Consider the following 25,895-nt stretch of genomic DNA (forward strand, 5'->3'; position numbering starts at 1 on the left):
TTTTCGTGTGCGTTAAACTTGAGGCCTGTTTTGCAGATGCTGATAGCATCCTTTCTGATATGCTTGGGAGTCTGGTTCTGTCCCATCCTACAGAAAGGGATCCCAAGATGTTGTGTTTGAAACTGAATTTGTAGTTGTTTAAACTGCTTAGTGACCATGACTATTCTTAGAAGCAAATGTGTGGTCTTTTTCAGTGTTCTTCTGGTCTGTTGAATATTAGAGTCTCTTCTAAAATAAAAATTAAAAGATAGTGATAATGTGTGCACACAACATGCTTTTAAATACATAAACAAATGCAAGTAATTGGGCCAAATATGCTTTGATTACATTATGTACTTCTGTTGCTTTCAAATAGGCTGCCTGCTTCTATCAAATTAATTGCCCATTATTAATCTAATTACCAAGTGCATTTCCTTTAAATGTTCTTTCTTCATTGGTGAGGAATAGTATCTTACACAATTATTTTTTCTAATCTTTGCACATGTAATAGACATCCACCCACCTCTTTGCCACATGTAAATACTAGATCTCAAAAAAACAATGGCATTTCCAGTCAGAGTTGAATTATACTTTCTGTATAAATTGTGGAGTGACTTAATACTGTGGTTTGCATGTTACATGTCACATACACCAATTAGCCTCCTCAGAGCCACTCCCATTTGCGTGGTAATGAAATGTTTTCTCAAAGAAGACCAAGGCAAATACTACACTGATACATTTTCTGTAAGAATTTGATGGTTGAACTCAGCCATGAGTTTGAGAAAATAAATATTTTATTCTAAGTGAGCTGACAATTCCTCAGTGATTATCCAGTAATTTAACAATTACTATCAATAATTCAGATTATTAATATAATTCAAAATACAGAAAGGAATAAAAAAGGCTGGTTTATGCACACAGATTTTTTTATTTTATTACTTAAGGCATATTTTTTTTAAGAAAATGAAATAGTTAAGTGGTACAGTCCCTCTTGTATGGAGATACTAATCCCAAATCGGGATTCTTCTCGCAGTACAGCATATTCCAATCAGTACAAAAAATAATGGCCAGTCATTTTTTAAATTAAATCATCAGCATAATTCAGTTCTATTGTGCTGCAGAAAATGCCTATTGATGCTAATCAGCACAACTAAGGTTGTATGAGCTCCGGACTAGGGCTGAACAAAAGCCAGAGTTTCTTTTCCCAGAGAAATGTCACATTTCTGGCACGTGTTTGACCTGTACATGCTCTCAAGTTGTGACACTATATATTCCCATGGGCAAGTTGATTCGATATGGTCAATGCTTTCTGATCAAAATGTCAAGTGACGACCTTTTCTTTATACTTTCACGTTTGGAATCCAGCAAACTGGAAATTAAAATTTATAATTTCTCTAAAGAAGTAAAGAAATTAGGAGGAGCAAACCTTCATGCAAAATAAACTACAGGTTCTATGCAGGAGTTGTTATTCTGTTCAGTTGCAACCATGAGATGTATAAGCATATACAACCTATAAAGCAAATCTTCTATATATACTTTTTTTTCAAAAAAAAGAGTTTCAAATTCAGTAAGAATCCGAAATATGGCACAGATCCATAACTGCTCCAGTGAGCTCACTTGTGCTACAAATACTGGAGTAAGATTTCTGCTTCCAGGTTAAGATTGGACAGAATTGAAAACAGAGGGGCCTGCTGAACCGAAGAGTTATTTAGAGCCAGAGTGTCATCATTTGCACAGGGGCAGTAAGATTAAAATATGAGACCACAAAGACGGCAGTGCACTTACCTGGAGTTTCATAGTTTGTACCCATCAATTATCTCAAATAAGCAGAACTGGCTGATTTCAGTCCAAACAAAGGAAAATGGATCTCAAGATTAATGTATTTACATCAAATGAAAGAATAGTTGGAATAAGGTAAAATCTGTTGTTTGCAATGCTTTTTTTGCATTCCAAGAGCACAGCTGTTGAATGCTAAGTACTTTTACTACACATATATCTAAAGACTGCTTTTTTATATTGAAAAAAAAAAAAGCCTATAGCTATTACTTAAAATGCTTCTGTAATTATAAACATTCCAATTTATTTTTAATTTAGGAGAAATTGGATTCACAAGTAATATAGAGAGAGACTACAGTCAAAATCCAAAATTTTCTTTTATATACTCTAGTTAGTTCTGGTGATCAAGTCAAATCTTCTCATATTCTAGGTTTCTATACATATCAGCCTAACATAATGTATCCCTACGTAATTAATGCTCCAAATTAAGTGCTGCCTCGCATCCCTTGATACAGTGGAATAATCCCTGCTCATCCAAAAGCCCATCTATCTGTATGGTTCAGAGATTCGTGAAACAGTTAAATGAATAGTGCCATCCTGCGTAGTTAAGCATGAAAGAATACGATTGATTATTTCATCAGCAATATTCAGAGAATGAGAAACAGACTTTGATTATTATCCAGATTGTAGAAATGCTGCAGTCCTGTAGGAATAGGCCAATCTGATAATGATATGGGAAATGGAAGAGCTGTTCACCTGCACAAAAGACTTAATACTTTATGGTGGAATTGTTTCAGGCTGTAACAACATTTGTCATAAGAGAGAAGATAAAATTTGTATGTGATATAATCAGTGGCTAAGCAACAGCAGCAACGGATCATAAAGGAGGGAGAAACATTCATTAGTTTTAAGGAATTAGGCTCTAAAATGTAGTTAAAAATACTGGAAAGGGGAAAACATTAAAAACTTATTATTGAAAGTATTTGATAAAATAAGCAGACAGCTCCATGGAGAATAATTTATTTTAAGATGAGTCATGAATGTTTAAAGATGACATCATGAAGCAATAAGTGAGAAATATATATTTCCATTTAAACATTTTCACAAGCTTTCATTTATATTAAGAATGATATCACTAGTATAATTTTACCTTGTAATTGAGCAAGTCTGCTCTACCTTTCTGTAGCATAGATGAACAGATGAAAATGATGAAAAATCATTGAGCACTGAAGAGTTTAATATTAAAAGGATCTGCTTCTGTATCATTCCATATTTATTCTTTACCTCAGTAATTTCAGTATTGAGTTCTCTGGATCAGAAGTCAAACTCAGTCGTTTCTGACAACCAGCAATATTAGCCTAGCCTAGATCCTGAATAATAAGCTGATCGCTACCAAATGTGCATATATTCCCTCTACACGTTTTGAACAATGAGTTAGCAAGTGTAGTTAAGGTAGATGAGGTTATACTTAGCTCTCTGTGCATGATGGCTGGCGTAGGACTTCTAACCTTCACCAACTCTGAACAATGGTTTTGGCCACCCTTTTGTTTTGGAGGCTGGTGGAGACCCCTTCAAGAGAATATTATTTTCAAAGGATAGATGGCAGGTGTCTTTGCTGGTTGAATACCCAGATATGACAAAAGACAAACTTATTCATCAGTTGAAATATCAGACCTGTGGACCAGAATTTTATAAAGCCATGAAACTCCGGTAGTTATAATAGTACTAATTTTGAATGTGTCCTGTTTTCCATGGCAACAATTCCCAAAATATTTTTCATTTGTATCACAAAACTGCCCCCCTGCTTTGTAAGCCAGAGGCTAGACGGAGGAATCAGGGAACATTTCCTTTTGCCTGTGTCCCAGCATAAAGTCTGGCCACATCCTGACTTCGTCAGGACCTGACCTACCTCTTCTCTCTTCCCCTTATTATATCCTGGCTTTCATCAAAGGGAAACAGAGGCATGTGGGCAGGGAGGAGCTTCCATTCTCTGCAGGAGGATGTACTATCTGAATAACAGCAGGGAGACTGCACCTGCGAGCTGCACAGGACAACACAGCTGCCTTGTGTAAGCAAGAACCAGTACTCAAATAGTACTGAGATGTGCCCTCAGCACATGTATGTGCACATTGACAAGTCTCTTTCCATTATTATAAACTGAAAACATCTGTGAAAACTAATATCTGTAGATAAACAAGTACTATTCACATGATAGCTGCAAGTGTGCTGTGAATCTCACATGTAAGCACCTACACACACACACATATATATATATATATATATATGTATTTACAACTAGAGTTTTACTCGTGTGTATAAATATACAGGTATGTATATAATATATAGATATTATGTGTACTTATATATGTATAATATATGTGGTTAACACTTAACCATGCAGTAAAAAAAAATTATTTCTCTTTTATGCTGTTTTATAGCTTCCCTCTCTGCAGAACAAAGCCATAAGTCACAATAACAACAGTGCACACAGTTTATTAAAATGGCTGATCCTTTGATCTTAATGATTTGTTTTACCGGTGCTGGAATACACCCAACAATCCGTGAATGTAGCTCATCTTTCATTCTGCTGTGATTGCTGTCAGTGGCAAATGAAAAAAAGGGCTGAAATGGAACTGTAAATAGCTAGTTTGAAAGGATAAATGCTGTTACATGCACACAATGCTAAAGGCTGAAATAATTCCTAAATGCTCTTACATTATTACCGGTTTTAATAATGATATTGTGAGTAAAGCTCATGGCAAGTCCTGAAAATCTGCTCCTCAGTTTGCAATCTGATTTCTGCAGTTAGTAGCTTTCCTTTCTCTTCTGCTTATTAAGAGTCTCATTATATGACATTAAATATTTATCTTTGCATTAAAACCTCTTTTCTGATTCAGCAAGACACTAGATTTTATTATCTAATCCCACTGAATTCAGTCCAACTCAAACACTGAAGTACTATGCAAAATATAGATGGCTCTAACATGGAGTTAAGTGTCTGAGTGTTTGAACTTTATTGTTAATCTTTTGACCCACAACCAAATGTTCAGTGCCTCCTATATACCTGGATGATCTTTATGATTCATTTTTAAACATAGTTTTATATTTGTGCATACCTTCAGTTTTCACTGAGTTAATAAAAATTGCTCACAAATATGTGAAAGTCAGCTTTTGTGTGGTCAAATCAATACTGATATCTTGAAAAAGAGAAAGGTTAAATGTGTTTTATCAAATATTTTAAAGCATTTCTTGCACTGGATATTTATGGAACTTATGACTTTTGATGGGCCATCCCCATTCTGATCTATGCACTCAACTCATGATTCCATGTGTAGTTTTGTAAAATGATGTCATAAAATCAATCTTCATTTTATTTGTATTCAAAATCTATTTCAAAAACTAGTTCTTAATTATTTTAAATCTCTGTGTCTGTGTATCCACTCTTGCCAATCCTGCAGATTTTTTTGTTCTTTCCAAGAGCCCTTGAAACACATGGAGATAAATTTTATTGTTTCATGACATTAATGTCCTTTTTCATTTAGGCAAATAGCCTTCTTAGCTCTAAATACTCAAGTAGCTCCTTAAAACTGACATTCACACTGAGATCATATGTTAACAAATAAACTGCTTCTGTAAAACACACTTGTCTAGCACCTCCCCAAAGGCCACTAATGAGCAAAGAGTACATTATTCTTGCAAACTGCAGAAATTATTTATGTGTAGATATTTGTAAAATCCTTAAGAGTGCAAATTTAAAAACTGGGCTACATTCCACACAAGATATGAAAGTCCTGAAGTCAGTGTGAGTTTCAACATTACCTTCTGCAATCAGTGGCTTGCAGCAGTAGCTGACAGATGCAAAAGTTCCTCTTTATGATTTCTTCTTCAGTATTTTAGGTCTGAGCGAGTGTGTTCACTCTGATGGAAAACCGTATATAAAAACTTACTTCCTTCATGCAATAAAGTGCACTTGAAAACTGAGAAAAAATGGAAGGAGGATATAAAAAGACCAGGTACTCTTTCAGTGTAGATGTAAGAAAGGAAAAAAATAAGTCAGATGAAATGTCCGTCTGTGCCAGAAACATATTTCCTGAAGTACCTAGCGGAGGGCAGTTAGGGAGGAGAAAGAGGACAAGTATGTATAATGCAGTACATGTTATGGAAGTCATATATAAATCAGTGCGATTAGTCCCAAATACAAAGATCAGCACGTACTTAAATGCTGGTTTGGATTGGGAGTTTAAGTGGAAAAGAGATCCCGGAGTTTACACCTTGCAATCTGCTTTATTAATCAGAGCTTCATCCCCAAGAACTACTTAACAGATCATTCATCCTGAAACTATGTCTGGGTTTGTGGATGAAGATTCAGAGAGTTACTTTGGCTGGAGCGATCTGAATTAAGTGCCTTCAGGTAATTTTGCCAGACATAAGGAGAAAAGCTGAAACTTGCTTTGGTTGAGATAGTAGTATAATAGTAGTTCATTAAAACTGGGGCAAAAGAATGATGCCTAGAAAAACTGGTACTATATGCAATATTAAATATTTCATGAAATCCCTACATAGAGCTATAGATGTTAAAATTTAATCTACCCATGCAGATCAATAAATAAAAATATGCTTAATTATTAAGCATCTCTCTTTATCACTTTAATTACAGAAACAACCTTTCTGGAGGCTGTTAAGCAAAAAAAGCTGATTAGCATATCTAAACAAGTTTAAAATCCATGGGGGAAAAGACATGAATCTTTTTATTTAGTGCTTTAATAGGACCAAATTTACATCAACTTACAACAGAAGAAAAATAGAAAAACATTAACCTATACGGAAAAACTTGGTGCTTATGTTTATCAATAAGCTCTGGAGTGGGTAAACATATTCTGAAGTGTATGGATAACCCAGGACTTGAACTGCACTGTGAAAAAGCAATTGCTAATACTTTTAATCACCAACAGGGATTGAAAATCCTTGGATTTAACTGCTGAGGACCTAGGCTGGCAAAATTACATAACATATACCTACACATATTTAGCAGTTGCCTTTGCAGAACCTGTATTTGCAGAGTGTTGCCACACAGGTTTCTACAATCACTGCTTTTTATCTCAAGAATCAGTACAGGAGAATTAGTCCAGTACAACTGCCTTTTCCCTTACCAAGTTTTCATCTTTGTGTCTTCTTTATGCTGCCTCTTCTTCCAGGAACTCGGTTCCTATGCCAGTGTATCAGTCACGAGCAGTCCCTTTCAAGTTTCTTAGCAAAGCCACTGCTTCCTCCATGTGATTTTCAGAGACCTCTGCTGCATTCTGTCAGCTGGTAGATATGTCAAAATCTGAGCCTTCTGCACAGCTTTTCTATTCTGTCTTTATTATTTCTCAGTTCAGCTTGAAATCTCCTCCGAGGAAGAGCTTTGTTCTGTGCAGTACTTGACACTTCTCCAGGACTGTGCAGACTGATACTGTTGGGATTTCTCTGTCAGCATTTCTTTTGGAAGAGAATGACTTGAAGTATAAAATCCTACGAACTTCATGTGAAATTGCATACCACCTACTGCTGTAGAGACTGGACATCTGTGTAAATAAATATTAATAAGAAAAAAGCATAAATAAAGGAGACAGCAGGTTATCTTGCCATTTTCACTGATGCCGTCTGATACTGATATGGTACATCTTTAGTCAACACAACCATTTCCACAATTTCAGGAGCGTAAATTTCCTCCTTGAATTGTTAAGGATGTAACTATTCTAGATACCCACTCTATTATGTTAGCATATAGCTGAGAAGCAAATTATTCCCATTTGGAAACCCATCTTCGGGGTAAATGACAATCATGTTCTAAATCTTCTCATGCAAGTTTCCCCCCTTACAGAAAGTGGGCACCTTTTGCCTGAGTCAACCTTAACAGGATGTTTGTGGGTCAGCTTGCTCACAGTTAAAGCCTAGGCAATTCTTGTGAATTAGGCTTCATTTACTATTTTACTGTCCCTTCCAAACTAGTGTGAAATTAACCTTGATCAGAGACTCCAAATCAGCAGATGAACCAAGGGTAGTAGCCCATTTCCTCCTTCGTATTCAGTGATGCCTAGCTGAACGTTTAGTCATCAGTATATTTCACTTACAATTTTGCTCTAACTTGTTTTGATAGTGTCCTTCATTTTGACTTAATGTCATTTTGATTTTGGTGGAATTACATCAACAGCTCATTTGGTCACATTAAATCACAATATAATCTCTATAATGGTGTTATCCTGCTCATCCTAGAAAGCTCATTTGTATCTTGAGAGCATTTGATGAGAAATTCCTCTTCCAGCACCTCCCTGCATACATATGCCAACACAGTCCTGTATTCCTCTCTTCCCAGCACACCCCTTATAGGTAGGTATTTTCTGATAGAAAATTGCTGCAGAGGAAGAGCTCTGCCCAACCCTTTCCACTGTAATTCATAAAAAAGGACACAATTATCTGCCTACATAGCAAAGCTTTTGTCCTTGCGGTTGCTTAGTGCAGTACACCCTGAAACTTGAAAGCCACACTTATGTTTCAGGGGGGCAGGGCCTCACCGTTGTTCAGTCTGGGGTTCTTCATGATCTGCTCCTTACGTGACAGAATTCAGCCTGCTGCCTGCAGTGTTGCCTTCAAGTCATGCCAGGTTTCAAACGTCTGAGATTACAGTCTGTGTGACAATGACCTTTTCAGGGATGGTACAGTTTTCTATATATGATCTCACAGATATGATAGAGTCCCACTAGAGAGATAAGGTTTTGAAAGGTACAGGGACATATGTTCAACCCCTTAAAATACATAGGACTGTCTGGAAACTGCCTGGTTTGGGAAGTTAAATGTAACTCGTTGTAGCCTCTTGCAGCACCCCCTTCCCTAGTTTATTCCCAGTTTAAAAGTCCCATTTCTTTTTCAAGATTCATTTTACTGAATTGGGTCATTCATGTAGTTATAAATCAGGTCACTGCAATTTATTTGTCATCTTGCAGGGAAGCTTGACATTTTGCCTCACCTTCCTGAGTATGCCATTTTATTAGGCTATCCTTCTAGCAAGTGATATATCTTGCTGCCATTTAATTTTGTTTAACCTTCTCCTCCCTCAGGTTCTGATGACTGGGGGGTTTTTGGTGGGTATTTACTTTTCCGCAATCTTGGAATTTCTGAGTTGCCTTGATACTTTTACCCTGCAGAGCTTCTTTTGCAATTCTTTTAATGTTAACGTGGGGAAGTTTAAATCCATTGTACCTGGATTTGGCTTTGTTAGTTATTTCATGAGTTGATGCCTTTCGGTGGTTAGCTTCAGGGAATTTGTATTCCCCTGCTTTATTAACTATTTTCCTCTCAGATAAGAGAGGTATTCCCTCATATTCTTGAAACACAATTACATGACAGTATCTATTTCTCAGTATTCAGCAGATTCCAGCTCCCCTAAGGTGACTAAGAGCTGTAATTAAAGAAAGCGAGTGAATTTTAATGTCAGGATTTTGCACATGATTGTGTAACATCTCTGTGACAGACCAAACAATGTGCTGTTGCAGTGATTTAGCATTGATTTACATGCTCCCAACTCTCTTTTGTGACGAAGGTGTATGATAATAAGTTCATTCTTGCTGCTCTGTTAAAAATCACTGTGCATTATGGACTGGATGCCAAGCCTTATTAGGTACAGTGAAAGCTTGATTAAACACGCAGTAACCTGGCCAAATCTAGAGATGTGGTTGTATCAAACTAGGTACAGCCACACAGTGAATATGTGGTGACAGTGTAGCAGTCCCCCAGAGAAGGATAGGGGGAGAAAACTGCTGCTGCTGAACTCTTGTGATCTTTCTGACTCTGGGGCAGGCTGAGAGCTTGACCACAGCCTGGCTCTACTGCTGGCCCATCCTGGAGGAGGACAGGTCAGTGTGCAAGTCTGCAAGGGGTGATGCAAATGGGCTCTGGTCCCTTCCACTTAAATGGTTTTATTTAGCCCTATTCAATCATACAGATCATGTCCTTTGTTTACCTAGCTCTGCTTGCAAAGCAGGAACTGAAAATGTTTAAATATTTCAAATGATTTCTGTATTTTCTTTGGAACTGCTGCTAATCCCTGTAAGCTGTTATGATTCAGAATTTACTGGCATCAAGCCCTTCTCAGATAACTACTAAATACACTCAGGAACATGATTCATTCATATGCTTTAGAAAAGAAACACTTAATTCAGCTCATATTCTTCCAGTTCACTCCCTGAACATGAAAGATTACAATTTTAATTGAGTTTGGAGATGACTCTATTTTGTTTGTGGCATTTGCTGTTTTCTGCTTTTTTCATTTCCCCTTTCCTCTCTCCCTCTTCCTCTTCCCGTGCCCCTCCCTTCTCCCTCTCAACACATTCACACTTTTTCCAATTACATGTGTAACAGACACTCCCATTTTATTTTGGCAACTTGAAATTTCTTTCTAACTGAGGAAAAATATCTGATTTCATCACGGGAAAAGTATGTAGAGCAGAACAGATCTACCATTTATTCTTTTAAGGTTGGAATTGAAAATGAAAGGCATAGTAATTGATTTTTGCTGCGTCCAGCATAGTGCTTTAAGAACATCTCCCTGGTAATTCTGAACTAACACAAAACCAAAATTACAAGTGACAGCTTAATATCCAGGGATTCTAGTCAGGTATATTCCTTGCAAGAATTTCAAAGAGCTGTAAATTTAAGATTCTTGGTCATTTGAAACTAAAAATGGGTTCTTATTGTTTCTTTCTCCCCACCCCATGTTTCTTTCTTTTCCCCACATTCACTGAGTTGTTAGTAGGGCTAGTGCTACTATGTTGCTCTAGTATAAAGTGAGGAGGTTTTCATGCTGAGACTCTCCAAGGTCAGTTAGCATCCATACAAATTGCTGCATTGACTTCAGGAGCTTGAAGGTAAGCACATCTATAGCTACATAGCAAAAGGCTTTCATGAGTACCAGTAAAATGAGTCCCAAACAACCTGTGTAAGTGGCTACCTAGAAGTTCATCTTTCAGAATGAATAAATAGCATATAAAATGACTTAGGCCTTTCCCCACACACACACTTAATTTACTCCATACCATTAAGAACTTAGATTCCCAATTTAGATTTTAGAAAGAAGCTAATTTTCAGAGAGCACAGTCCTGGCAGCTCTTGTTTTCCTTTCTGAATACAGGTATTATCAGACTGGTGACTATCTAGCTCTCTCTGCAGCATTGTCGATGCCAGCAGCTTCAGAGGAAGTTGCAAAATATTCTCTAACATCTGACTAATTTCACCCGGTTGAAGTTTTATCTGAATTCTCTTCCTTGTTACTAGGAATAGAAAATCCTTCTCAGGATAAAGGTGAACTCCCATGTTTCAGTGATACTCCCGTGTCAGAGGGCACTAGTGGTTAATGAGACAGGATTTTGAAGTGTTCTGTATTTTCTCTCCTATCTTTATTGTAAACATATTTCTTACCTTCCAGTAACACTAGGCTTCCTAATGAAACAGAAAATTGTATCAATTTTACTAATTTAAAAAACCTTGCTATTTTCTCTATTCATCTCTTTTTCTGTCTGTGCAGTACAACTCACTGAAATCTCTCTCCTCTCTGCCCCTGTTAATGTATTGATTTGTCATTGTGCTTCCTCTGTTTCCACTAGATAGCTTGAAGGATGGGTGACTAAAACTGAGCAATTTTCTGAAAGGATATTATGGGATATTTTCAGAATTTATTTTCTGCTATGCTTTACGTTATAGTCGAGGTTACTGAGGGAGTTTTCTCTAACTGGTTGTATTTCTGTTCAGAAGACTGCAGTCTTGGAGTCCTGACAATTCCTTTCTATATACATTAATTTACATTTACCAGTATGAACAGTGAACCTGAACTCTCTCCCTGATTTTACCTTTAAGGTATAACCTAGATCTGCTCAGTCTGGCATCTTTCAGTAATTTATGCCTGTTTGACTGGGAAAAGTACCAGAAGCCATATACATCTATGCCTGCATGACTACTCAGGGCCCTTATATAACCACATATAAAATTCAGAGTCCAATGCTTTTGCTTTTTTGATCTTCACATGTCAAGTACTTCAGCTTTTTGAAAATTATGCCAAGTTTTAATTTTCAAGGGAACCTATATAAAACAAAAACCAATATAAAATGTGAAGTAGACATGACAGAGTAATATCGTGAAGATTCTGCCAAGACACAATCATCTATTTCTTACTTGATTTTGCAAATTTCAGGTTTTATAGAACCAGCTTGGTTTTACTCTTCTGTGTTTTTCTCCTGTCCCTTCATCAATCTGTCTCCAGCAGTGCAGTGCAAGCCTTGCATGCGCCAAGGACTCTGGCTAGGCTTAAACAAAACAAATCAAAGATCCTGATGTGTCCTGAGGCCAAGGACATGACACTGCCCTTGTCATTGTATGTCAGCTTTCTTCCTTCCTCCCAGCACAAACCGCCGATGCTCAAACTGCCATTTGGGAGCAGTCTCAAGCACAGCTGTCCCCAGCACTGTTCCTGGGAAATACCTGGGGGCTGCTGGTTGGCAGCAGTCAGCTCTATGCCAGGAAGACTGCTAACAGACCATGTCTATAGGCAGGTTCCAGGGCTTCAGGCAGGGCCCCAGGCCTATTTATTGGTACAAATGAAGCCCAAATGCCGGAGCAAGCACAAAGGAAAAGAAAACTGGTTCTCACTTTTCTTCTTTTGAGTTTAAATTACAAAGAGACAAAAGTCATTAGAGCAGATCCCTTTCCTACTTAAATGCCGGGTTAGGAAACAGGGCTGGAGTCTCTGATGCATGCAATTCACCCTTGAGGCAGGAGGAAACCTTCTTTCCATTTTCTGACAGTAGTTTCAGTCCCTGGATGGCCTAACTCTCGACACAGCTTCCAGAAACTGGAAAGCTGCTCTGTTTTCTGTTGCAAGCTGCCATGATAGCCCTGGGTCTGGTAGAGCAGCTATGTCATGCCTCTATACCATAAGGGGTTGTCCTGGAAGCAAGAGAGTCCTTGGCTGCCCTTCTGGGTCACTTTTTCCCTGCTATGTCTCAGTAGTGCAGGACAAGCAGAATGAGGGCAGCAGGCTTAGCTGCCAGATTTTTTCTCATATGACAAGGTACGGGGTGGATGGGAAGACTAGAGACAGTTACTATGAAAAACATCACTACGCCCCTAAACTGCATAGTTACTAAAGAGACCTTTATACTAGCTAAACACCTTGGTTTATGTGATAAGAGGAAAAGTATTGCTTACATTGAAATTTTATTTTATTCTGAAAGCTGTCAGCCACAAATTTTGAGGTGTGGTTAGGGAATAATATGATTATCTTTTTTATGCAAGGGATGTCATGAGTGATAATCAAAAGGTTCCCTTCTTACCCTAAAGATCAAGCTCTGGGAGCACATGAAATTTAATTCCTTGGTCCCAGCAGCTGGAATGAGAATACCAGAGGTATATGCCTAAATTCTGGAAAATGAGGAGTTTCCTGAGTGAGTCAAGAGAAAGCCCTAAGCACAGGGGCAGATGCTAGGATACCCTTCCTCTCTAGAGTTCATGCATTTTCCTCTAAAAAGCAGCCACATGAAATCCCATCTTGAGGGGGTACATGATCAAGCTTTACTCTTTCACAAGGCAATGATAGCAGCAACTAGCATTTGCTCACAAAATGAGGTGGGAGATTGAGACAAAAAGGCAGGTGTCCTGACTGTGGTGGTAAGGTATTCTGGGTGGACAATAACAGTGGGGACTGTGCCACTGTGTGACTGGGAACGTGGGGGTCTCACCACCAGAAGGAAAATCCGGGCTGCTGGAGGTATCACTTAGTGCTGTCTCTGAATTGCTGCAGAGCAGAAGGTGGAGATGTAGATAAAAGAGTGCCTACACTTGTTCACACCCGAGAAACACTGCAGTACAAATGCAGGCACTGTATGGGTTTAGGTATCTCCCAGGTTGGGTAATTGCTGCCAACATCAGCTTTTTGGATTGATTTATTGAACTTAGACACTTATGTTCTACCTAAGTAAAATTCTTTTTTAGTCTGTTTGCTCTTCCCCAAAATCAATTAACTTGCAGCTCCACAGGGTTTGATTTTTCTAATCCAACCATACTTAACCATTGATGTAAAACAAGATATTTTTTTTTTCTCTCCTCGGATTCTTTTCTAATGGCTTCTTATTTCTTGTCCTCTAAGTATGTGCCTGAATTCTCTGCAGCTATTTATAAGGGCTTCCCCACTTCCAGGAGTGTTTAATCAAAGAGAAGGCTATCAGCAGGTGGTTAGCATCAAATGTCAGCAGCTACTTTGTTTCTGACATCTCTTGGAAAAAAAATGTTTCATTACCATGCAAATGATGTTAGTCTTCCTTTCCAAGATGCATTGTCACACAGTGTAACATATGGTACACAGAACTGTGCTCCCAAGATTTATGCGGCAACTACATTTTGTAGCAGAACAATTGTGAGAGCTAAACTATCCGATGACGGTCATCACTGTTTCCCGATGAGCAGGTGAATATTTCTCATGGTTACACTAACCTGGGTGGGGGGTGGGGCACTTATTTCTGTTTTCTTGTAATCTCTTCTATTTTTCTTTAGCTTGTATCAGAAATATCATGGTGCCTTTCACAGCCTATATCAGACAGAATAGCCCAGCAGCTTTAATAGGTACTATTATCTTTCTTGAGTATGTCTGGGAAGTAAATTATTCAGTTCATATTTGGAGTGGCTGTATCTTGAACAACATAAAGAAAATTGAAGCTGCTGGCCTCTCGGGAATTTTCGAAAGTGCCAATAATGGCAGTAGGCACTCAACTTTTCCAAGGACCCTGAAACCTATGAGGGGTTTGATTCATCAGAGCATTGGAGTACAGTTCAGTGACTCCAGTGGGGCTTCAGGATGTGTTTAGAATTAAGCACACATTTGGGTGAATTGGTAACCTCAAGTCTGTGATCAAGTGCTTTGCTGACTCAGGGACGAGACATTCCTTACAGCTTGTTGTTTTCCACTTTGCCATCTGGGAAGAGGCATCTTGACAACACGTGGGCTGTGTGAGACATTATTGCATGAAAGGGTATTAACAGCCTTGAAGTTTCCAGGTTCTCTGAATCAGGAATTTTTGTCTCTACAGATCTAACTGGGGTAGAACAACATCACTGTAGTTTGAAAGCAAAGTGACCATGCCACAGCATTTTCTAGGGTCTGTCTAACATCTGCCTAATTAGAATAATTTCACGTTTCAGTCAAATTACTAAAGATGCAGGTGGAAAGCTTTACAGAACCTGCAGGTTTGAGGGTGTGAAATTGCCCTTCAGATATTTTAGGAAGTCTCTTTTGCACCTGGACAATTGTAAGAACCCAGATTTGTGAACACTTTTAATTACAGAGTTACCTCTTCACTACACCCATTTTCTGAGCTGGAGGAACACATCTGTATTTATATGAAATTTATATTTATATGTTGTTACAGGTTGTTAAGACAACTCACCCTCATGCTGCAGCCACGTAGTGTGAAAGAGTGGGTAATACAGACCTGTTACTGCATTTGTGGGAGACGTGCGAGATATCTTGATCCCTCGGTATTCTCCAACTGATTTTCAGTTCCAAAAAATACTAGGGATTCACCTGAAAAATCTTCCATATCACTCCACTATCTGATCAGCACATACCCCTCCCTCTCTAATCCAATATTCTCCCAGTCTGCCATGTAACATGACCTAAAAGCCAATTCTGTACTGTTGTGCTGCTTTGCATTTTTGGTGAATGTTTACAGAAGATTAAATGTTTATTGTAACAAAGTGCATTTCTCTGTGGGAAATCTTTTTTTTTTATTATTCTTTTCCAGTGACAAAATGTTCCCAGCCTTTGGATTTGGAGCAAGGATACCCCCAGAATACAAAGTAGGTGCATAAATGACATTTTCTAGTTCCCTTGGTTTATGAGGCACAAAATAAGGGTGAGGTGGTTCGGTGCAGGGCAGAGGCGAGGGGTAGCAGCTCCTACTTCTTGTTTTCTTTCATCTAGCTTTTTCACCCAGTGATAACTCACTGAAACCAGAAATCAAAGCTAGACTTAAAATAGTTGTATTACACCCAGAATATTTCATGGTATTGGCAAAGCTTTGTTAATGGATGCTAGTCTAGTAAGAAAACTTATTTTTTTTTAATACTTGGCAAGCATATTTTGAAGCTTTGAGATCCCTGGTTTGACAGGATCCATTTTTTGAAGCTTTTGGTTTAGTGAGCAGCCTAATGTCCATGCTTTATGATGAAGAGATTTAACATCTTCCTGAAAATAAATATTTTAGAAGAGTTTAGCTCTGTGGCAAATTTCTGTGTCATGATGGACATTGTCAGTATCACAAAGAGAAATCTAGGAGCATGTATGTATGCTGGAGAGAAGCAGTATTTATAAAAAAAAAAAAAAACAAAAAACAAAAATGAGAGTGATTCACAGTGATGGTGCAGTTTTGAGCATAAATATGCAGTCTGGTAGGGCTGGAATGAAGACAGTAGAGTGAAAGAAGTAGCATCCAAGAGAGAAAGAACTAAGAAGAAATAGGCAGAAGTTCAAATCCTGTCCTGTACATGCAGAGGTAGTGTGGGCAGAAAAGTAGTTCTGCACAAATAAGTAACCAAAAACTAGCTGGGGATCTTGCAACTCAGATACTATCTGGAAAATAAGAGCATTAGGCTTCTGATCATGCGGACTTCACCCTGTATCCCCATGTTGCCTGCTCCGGGTTGTGTGTCTCAGCTGTGCCTGGGGTAGGGAGGTGAACGCTGCCCAGGTGATTATTTCCGTGGAGAGGGATTATGTGTCACTCAGCATTGTAAAGCATGAATCAGCAGATGAAGAAAATGTACCAGTACGTTCCTTGTGGCTTGTAGGTTTAATACGTGCATAAGAATAACAGTGGTGATGTACAGCAAATTTGATGTGTGTCTTGCAAACACGTGTCTAAAGTAAGTCAACGTACGCCTTAACAGCATTGCCTTCTAAGCTAAAATTCACTGTTATAAAAAAGAGGACTGTGCCTGACAAAGTCTTTTGCAGTGCTCTGTTCCAGTGTTAATGCTTTCCAAAATCAAAGACAGCTTCCAGAATTTTGATACAGATTTTAATGTGCTAAATGTGCACAGAACATGGGTCTGTTGTATATGTGTTCCAACTGCAGCAGCTGACAACCATCTCTGCTATATAAGGGGGAGTGTTTTGAAGAATAAACATGAGCAGCCTCCACCACCAGACACATCAGTGGAGCACAGTAGCTATTTCTCAAATGTTCATCCCTTTGCCACGAATATATGCCTCCCTACCCATGGCTGTATAGAGGTGTTGGCTGGATGGGCTGGGCTATACATCACAACCAGATCACTCTTTCAAGCCCAGTACTGACCATCACTGACAATGTAATGTACTACCGTGTCCTAAACAAAGTCACGAGCTTGGTGGTGTGCCAGGGTTGTTCCACCATCTGCAAGGTGACCATCATTGCATGGGAGAATACTTGCAATTCTTTCAGCTGTGGAAAGCCATCCTTATCTAAGGACTGCTTGAAGGAAGATGTTACTGTGCCAGCTGAAGTCTTGTCACTGTTTTGGTGATGGTAGTACAGTAAAATTCACAGCACAAGACTGCTTCTTAGCCAAAATGATCAACTGGTGGCATTGATGCATCAGGTCATATGAGATACTAGCAATATATATACCAGTTTTGTTAGTCCCCAGCAACAGCCTCTTCACCTGATTGTAAGAGCATATCTCAGGTGTCAGCTAAAGAAACCATATTGTCAGAAAGTGATTTCAGGGGGACTTTGTAACCATATATTTGTACAATCCCAAACACCAATTTATTTTCTGCTTTGGCAGTACTGGTGTTTGGATAATTTCCTGACAAGTACTCTTAAGAAAGTCAGAGACTGGCATTGAAAATAGCAGCCCATGCATGGATGAAGGGTCTTGTCCAATAGCATGAGCTATCCTGAAGTGTCCATATGTTACTAACCTCTCAAAGCAAGAAAATGGATGAATTGGGACCTTCAGGTTTTGGGAAGTTCAGAAAAAGTAAGGGTAAACTTAAGAAAATGGGGCTACGTGCTTGTGGATTTCATATGTGTGAGTAAACAAACCAAGTCCCAAAGTAAATGGAGATGTGAGGGACAGAACATCTTTAATCTCCGTTATGAAAAATTGTGACAGAAAATGACAAAATGACATGACATCAGCTTATCAATGTAATAAAACTTTGAAGAAGAGAAGAACCATTTTTGGGGAGGGGGGGGACTAGCCCTGCTGTGCAACAGATGGGAACAAATAATTAGCTCGGTGTCTATCATGGGCCCATCCAGCTGGAACTGAATTAAGAATTAAGTCATCTGTGCTATTGTTCAGTCCCTCCCTGTGATACTCTACACAGTCCATACAAGTATCTGGCTTCTTAGAATAAACTATCAACACTTTCGAGTCCCTGATTGGCTTTGGCTGCACTTCCAAATTGAAGATACACCTTCTAAGAGAGTCAAGTCAATGAGATCATGATGCAGTCAAGACCAATAAACCATAAAATCCTTCAGTAATTTAGTCTACACTGGTATCATAAAGTTAATTTAAAGCCAACAATGATTAGTGTTTGATGTGGAACATAGCCAAGCTGCATAGGAAACAAAGAAGAAACTGCTATAATTAAGAGTAAAAAAGACTATAGAAAAAGTGATCTCAATTTGTCTCCCCTAACTTCTTATCTTCTGCTGCAAAAATATGGTAGCACTATAGACACCACCATAACACTGCAGATCTCATGCTATTCAAATATTCTTTTGATGTTTTCAGTCAAAGATATTATGAGTCATACATACTTTTTTGTTTTATTAGAGGACAGCAGTCATAACTGTAATAATTCACATCTTCAAGCTTAAGTGGAATCATTAAGAGACCTTTTAAGTTCTAACCCCATCACGTGAATAAATCAGACTTTCATTTTAATTTAGAGTGTCTGATTTTGAGCCTCTGGTCCTAATGACATGATCTAACCTGCTCATAGCATGTTGGTCTCTGAACACCAGCAGCTGCTCTTTTCTTCCAATAGACAACAAATTGGTAGGGGTGGAGGAAATGACTCCCACTGCCAAAGGTTTCTAAGTAACCATAAAAGACTCCACAAAATTTAAACAACATAGCTTAAAAGTCTAAATGAAAACTGACCAACCTATGCATGGCAGCTACACGGTGAGGGAAGGCCAGAAGTAAGCAGCCTGATAAAAACAGTAAGCAAAGTAAGTGGATTGAGTGGATTCAGATCTAATTTATGTCACGCTTGGTCACAAGCTGCAGAAAAATGTGGCCTGTAACTCACTGTTCAGCATGAATCAGTGCTAACATTGCTATTTAGGATCAGCTGAAAGCCACTGCTTTCAGGGTGGCCATAAGCTCTAATATTTTTTTTTTTTGCCAGGGTTTCCTTGGCACACTGGACCACATAGGAGAAAGGTGTCCATTTGCAGTGTTGTCAAACCGGTGCCTTGGTTTCATACTGTCTTGAGCTCCTGCCAATAGCCTGGGATGAGTGCTGGGGGGCAGGATCCACCTGTTCATTTAGTGACATTCTAACCTCCTCACATCTTTTTACACGCTACAAGAAAAACAATGTTTGCTATGCCAACTATTATTCCCCATGGAAAAATTCACCCCCCACCATTTTACATTAACACTTCAGAACAATGTCAGTATCCACCTCTGCAGTCTCTTCATGAATCTCTTGAGGTTGAACCCATTTAAAAACATGTTTTTATATACGCTTTCTACAAAATTTCCATTTCAAGACCACACTGCTATGTTACGCTGACTTTATTTTCCCTCATTTCAGCTCCAAATGAAACACTTCAGCTGTTAGCAGAAAAACAGCAGTTTCTTAGTGGCATAAGGAATCTGTGGGAGTGAAGGAAGCAAGACATGCCATATATAACATTCCTCATCAGTCTAAAGATCTTTCATCTAATATTCGGCAATATGATCTTTTTTCCCCAAGGCCTGACAAATACATCACCCTGCTCCTTGATAGGTAAACCTCTGAGAACAATATTCTCCTATTGAGTTTCTATCACATGAAACTTGTAGAACATTCTGGTTAGTCCACAGCAGTGTCTCTAACCCATCACATTTTTTTTTTTTTGGCAATGAGAAGTATCTGAAAAGTCTGATGTAAAGTGAAGAGGTGGCAGATAATATGGACTCAGACACTGCTGCAAAAGTTCATAGTGAAGAGGAGGAAAGCAAGCTGAACCATACACACTGATTTCTTAGCAGGCAGAACTCAAAGGAGCTGAAAAAACACACAGCAGCACAAAGCTTACTGTTAAAATGAAAAGAAAGTTCAAATTGTGTCAGCCCCATGACAGGTGTATTGCCAATAATGAAGTGTTCTTTCCTAAAGAGGAATTGCAGGCTGACACCTGAATAGGTACAAAACAACTTACATTTTGTTTTAAGACAGTCCTGGTTATTTCTGCATATTTAATAAAAGCTTCATTCACTACTTGTGCTGGGAAGAGTTGCTGGAGAAAACCTCACTGCAGCTACAGAAACAGTACAGCATCTTTACAACCTTAACCTGCACTGTCTGGTTTGCTGGACAGGTAAGGGGCTTGAAAAGTGCTGTGGTCTTTGTGATTCCTGCACTTTTTCAGGACCTTGAGGGCAAAAATATATGCAAACCTGACAAAAAAAAGGTCCGATACAAGAATATGTAACAAGTTGGGAAAAAAAAGAGTTTGCCACCTTATCCACACAGCTTGGATTTAGACATGGAAACTGGGCAGCATGCTCAAAAATCAAGTACAAAGGAAATAAATGGCCAAGCTTTGCCAAGCAGAAATATCTACAATGTGGTCTTAGCCAGAGACACAAGCTGTCCAGCTTTCAAGCTATTTGATTAATGAGCATTCTGAAAATAATAGCTTTTGAGCAATGGTTCTTTAAATTTGTTAGTGTCTTAAGCTTTTGCAAAATATGCAGGCACTCCGTATTTAATTTTCAGACTGGCAGTGGCTTAATAGTGTTCAATTTATTCACAAATAAGTGTTCAACATTGTGCATCTCAGCATTTACGCTTGTATGCATCTATTGTTCATGAATTTTTAACCATCTCTATTGAAATTAGTAAGAAAGCATTCCTAAACCTGCCTGAATTTGTCAGATTGTTTGTCAAGTAGTCCCAGTACCATCACCATAGAGGCTTCTGGAAAGCTGGAGCTATTTGGGACAGGGAGGTTAATTTAACTGAATTCAACAATCTGGAGAGGGAAAAAAAGGATTACTAATTTTCAGAATTCAGGCATCCATATTCAGCATTTGCAAAATTAATTAAAGATGTGGTTTCTGAGTCAAAGCCGCTTTTTATTTAAAAAAAATGGAAGTTGAGTTAAAGGGGTTTAAAAAATGTGGAGTAACATACACATGATATAATCTGCTAAATAATTTATCTGGAGTCCTGCAGAGGGAAAAGATTAATACATAGCCAAGTGCAAGTAAATGTCTTTAGCTTGAGGCTTTGAGTGGTGTTTTGTGCAGCAACCCAGGTAATGCCAGGCTTGTAATCACCTCTGCACTCCAATTTTTCTCTCCTTTCCTCTTATGGACTGATTTTATGGATTGATGTTAAGAGAGAGGAGGACCGAGCCAGTGGATCAGCTACATATTCAAAACATAATCCAGGGTTAGTGACACAATCACAGTTCTGTGAGGACATTCCTTACCGTGAAACTGACTTCCACCACAGACCACAGTCTGCAGTTCTTTGCAAAGTTCTCTGCACCAATGTAAAACAGTCATTCTTGTTTGCATGGATTGACATATTCCAACAGATTTTCTGACCATTAGATTGGTCCATCATAAAAATCACCCTGGTAGATTATATAAACATGCTTGCTTCAGAACAACAAAGTGTCTTGCTTCCTTCAGCATCTTAGATGTTCACACTTTTGCCTCCTATTCCCCTTTAGTTTGTCAGTTCTTGGAAGGCATGAGAGCTGTGTCATTCAACATCAGAAAAATGCCATTCAGTATGCCAGCGTTTGGTCCTCTGTCATCAGCATGGTTTGTTTTTCAGTCACAAAACCCCTTGCATATTCAATTAAAAAAAAAAAAAAAAAAATGTTTTTTAAACAAAAGCATTGAATGTTTACTCCAAACTATCTTTTGACATAGGTGGGCTTTACATGGAGTCCTATCAGGTAGCAGCCCAAGTTCAGTAAGACCTTCAGTACATGTCATGTGCCTGAAGTCTCTGCTGGTTTGGACCGTCCTGAATTCTGGCCACCATAGCGGAGACAGCACAGGAGCAGGTTGAAGCTCAGCTGGTTTTGAGCATCTGGAGAAACTCTGCTTTGAAAATATCTGCTGTTGGCTTGCCTTGGGTGATGACTGCCTGTTTGTGAACTATCACCGAACTGCTCAAATAACTTCTCTCCTTCACATTATACTTAAATCTTGTTTAAATCCTGATATATTGTCCGGAGAGCATAGGAAACAACCCGGTACTTCTGCACATTTGTTGTGTTTCCTGTCCTGCCTTCAGGATACATTTTAATACTGTTCCTGGTGAGTCAGGATGACAGTGTATGAGGGACACTTGCTTTGGGAGGATAGCAGCCGTTGCTCAGACAGTATTATTTTTTTGGATCATTGTACACACTTACTAGACTTGGGCTTTGTTTATTGACCTGAACCGTTGTCTATATTTTTCTTAAATAATAGGCTGGATGTGATAGCTCTGAACCAGATAAATTGTTTGCATAGTGTGATCCTGAAAGAGGTATAGCAACAAAAGCACGCAACCCATGCATGCATGTGAGACTGAAGTACTGTATTCATATCTCTGGAAAACATTTGTGATACTCCTTTACCTGTAATTTCAAATGCATTCGAAATAAAGACATAAAATCACTGAAGAGTCACAGTGTTGGAAGAATCAGCCTGCAACACATAAACATGCATTGCCATCCTTCTTGCTCTTGCGATGCAGTTAATGCAAAATACAGAAGGCCTAAAGGAAGACAAAAGGCTATTGAATGACAAAAAACACATCAATGAGTGAAGACTCACATAACTGTTCTTGACAGCTGCAATTACCTTTGGCCTGCAGCTGGTCATGAGGCGGGCAGATACCAGCTTGGCAAAGCGTGCCAAGAGACATATAGCACAGCCAGACAGAAGGGCTCTGGAGCATCTCTGAAGCACATCTGACAGACCTGCTCTTCTCTGCTTGTCCAACAAGGAACATAAGTAGTGACTTTCTGCATTACCTTCCATGGCCAAGTAGGGTAGCCTAATGGCCCATGTAAAACCCTCTGTAAGAGGCAACTGATGCTTGGTGTAGACATACCTAATTCCTGGCTGGACTGAGGTAACTGCAGACTCTTCAGTGAGTTTTTGCTTGATTGCTTTCCCATCATGGTAGAAGTCCCACTTTATTTAACCCTTAATGGGTAATGGTAGGCATCACTGTGGTGAGCAAGGCCAGCATATGATGGGGAAATACAGTTTCTCTATGAGAAGACCTCTTGGGCAGTAATTAGCCAATTTATACCACTTCACATTTACAGAAACTTCTCTAATCACATATTTGATCTATGGGTCTATTCGTCATAGATCAGTTTCCATAGTGTGCTGTGAAGTCATCTAAACTAGCAAATAAAACAGTGACATCCAACAAATAAATCTATTTCTGCAAATAATCCAGGTTCAATTGTACAGGGAGTAAACAGGTTGCTTTCCATATGACTAGGACTGTTGGCACTTCTGAAGGTCCTACAGAGATCTGTAAAGTCTCAAATTGTGTGTAACTGGAGTTAGCTATATAAATGTCCTCGTGATTCTGGGACGATATACCTGAGTTTAAATTATGCAATTATGCTTAACTCTCAGCCATATCAAGTTTTTGCAAACAAACAAACAAATAAACATATACATTGTGCATTGCAAGACAAAAGCTGGGCTTCATGTAAGACAAGCAGGAGAATAAGAGACTGAGCTTCAGATCTGAGGAGATTAAATGGAATCAAGCCTTCTCAGTGATCAAAGAAAGGAGCAAAAAGGAATCTGGAAAACAACACAGGCAACAACAAACCTTAAAACCAGAAAAGAGCATCTGGGGAAAATTTCAGTCCCAACAGTTTTGTGCTGTGGGTGCAGATCTCTAAGTGACAGACAGAGGAAGCCTGGAACCTGAGACTTACGTTGCCTTCCATTGTTCGTGCATAAAGAAGTCTTGTATTATTTTCCCAAGCCACTAAAGATACAATACATTGTTTATTATAAAATCAGCAACTTTTTTGTATTGACAGTTATTTCTCTTAGAAAACAGTTCTCTAGTATTTTATTACGGACAGATTTTGAGAGAGACTGGGTTATTCACTAAATCTGAGGAAAAACAAGTCTTCAATTTTTTTCTTATTAATTTCCCCCCAGCCTAATCTAATTTCTTAACCATCTTAGACCCCTTACCTTTCTTACATTATTATTTCACAGTGGGCCTGGGTGCCTTCCTTGATCTCTTTGGAGAATGTTATTTTTCCAATACTCCCATGGCCTTCAAATGAGGAACTGTTCATACATATGAGTGCAGGTTTCAGAAGGGGATTGAGCTTCTGCTGTCAGTGCTGTATCACAGCCTGCTTTCTCTCTCCTGCAATCTGAGATGCTCAGCTAGGGAGAACTGGTATTTAAATCTCCTCAGCAATAGATCCCTCTTCTGTGCCTGACATTGATAGCCCAATACTGACACCTTATTTATGTGATTGCTCTTGTACTTGGGTGCTTTTTCTTTGTGTTATTTTTTTCATTCATTTTGTTGTTGTTGTTACTGTTGACAAGTTTGATTCCAGTTTTGTTCCTTTGTTTCTGCAGGGACTTCCAGCTGGGACTGTATTTCATGTTTAATGGCTGAAAGCTTGAAAGATCTCTGGTTTAACACAGAAAGAATGTAAAGGGTGTTTAACTGCAAGTCCTCTTGGAATAATTTTTCTGACTACAGTCTTTTTCTCTTCTTTCCATTTATCTGCAGGTCTCTCATGATTTTGCAATCAATTTCAACGAAGACAACCCAGAATGTGCAGGTAACACTCACATTAGGACAGACTGCCATATTTTTACTGTGTGCAGAATGTGCTTGCGTTTTTTATTGTAACTCCTGAGTATTATGCAAAGTGTTTTCTAAAGAAAACAGCCAGGATTTTCAAAACCTGGCAGACTCCAAGCCATCTGGCTTAGCTTTAGAAACCTTAGAAAGTGCCACACATTGATTTCCTGAAAAATAGGTCCCTTTGAAAGTACACCATGTTGGACATTCAGCACTTGCACTTCCTCAAATTGCTAGCACTTCTGAAAACTAAAGCCATGTCTTCTAGATTTGTTCCAGATCTTCAGCTACATCAACATCATAGGTTGTGTAGCTAAGAAGGGCAGGATGTGCAAAAGCAGGTTGTGAACCTATGTGATCAAAGACACCCTTGGTTTAGAGTCAGGTCTTTGGCCAAACCTACAGCAACAGTAGCCTGCTGCAAGTCAGACCAGCAATGTCCAGCACCAAAGGGTCAGGTCTACTGTGGTAGAAGGAAGCAGACTTTTCATGCCAGCAAATGCAGCAGGAGGGTGTTTTAACGCAGTGTAAGGTATTGGTGTATTCTAGCAACAATCACTAATCCTCTGTAGTCAGAGGCCAGATTCATGTAGCAGATGTTGCTCTATGTCTTGTATTTGTAAGGTCTGCAGTGGCTGATGCTGTCTCTCTAGAATCTCCTGCCACAACAGTCTAACAAGTAATCCCAGACTAACAGCTGAGTGTCTTGGTCAGGTAAATGTTGCTGTCTAAAATCCATAGGATGTTATTCTTTGCTTATCCTTCTGCTACTATCCAAACACTGAAATGGGGGTTTCAAAATGCTCTTCCTGTTCAAATTTCTAGCTGCTCCTTTCAGCCCTTCTCAGACTTACTAGTGGCTTTCTTTCAGGCATGGTCAGCAGAATATGTTCAGGATGAGAATTAAGAAGCCAAGAAATGAAGTGAGGAAAAGAAGAGAGGACAAGCAATTCAAGGGAAAGAGACATTTAAAAAAAATCAGAGTTCATGCATCTTAAATGCAAGACCTCTGTTTTCGGTTCAGTGG

General features: G+C 38.8%; 1 protein-coding gene across 1 annotated transcript in view; it reads left to right on the forward strand.

Annotated features, from left to right (window-relative positions):
* Positions 1–25,895, forward strand: part of CPNE4 (copine 4) — a 194,303-nt gene that overhangs the window by 155,490 nt on the left and 12,918 nt on the right. The window contains exons 11-12 of the mRNA XM_026842759.1: positions 15,579–15,633; positions 24,794–24,845. Coding sequence (XP_026698560.1) covers positions 15,579–15,633; positions 24,794–24,845 — 107 coding nt within the window. The remainder of the gene's footprint in view (positions 1–15,578; positions 15,634–24,793; positions 24,846–25,895) is intronic.

The sequence above is a fragment of the Athene cunicularia genome (genome assembly GCF_003259725.1).
Source record: "Athene cunicularia isolate RWA chromosome 2 unlocalized genomic scaffold, athCun1 chr2_part1, whole genome shotgun sequence".
NCBI classification, from domain to species: Eukaryota; Metazoa; Chordata; class Aves; order Strigiformes; family Strigidae; genus Athene; species Athene cunicularia.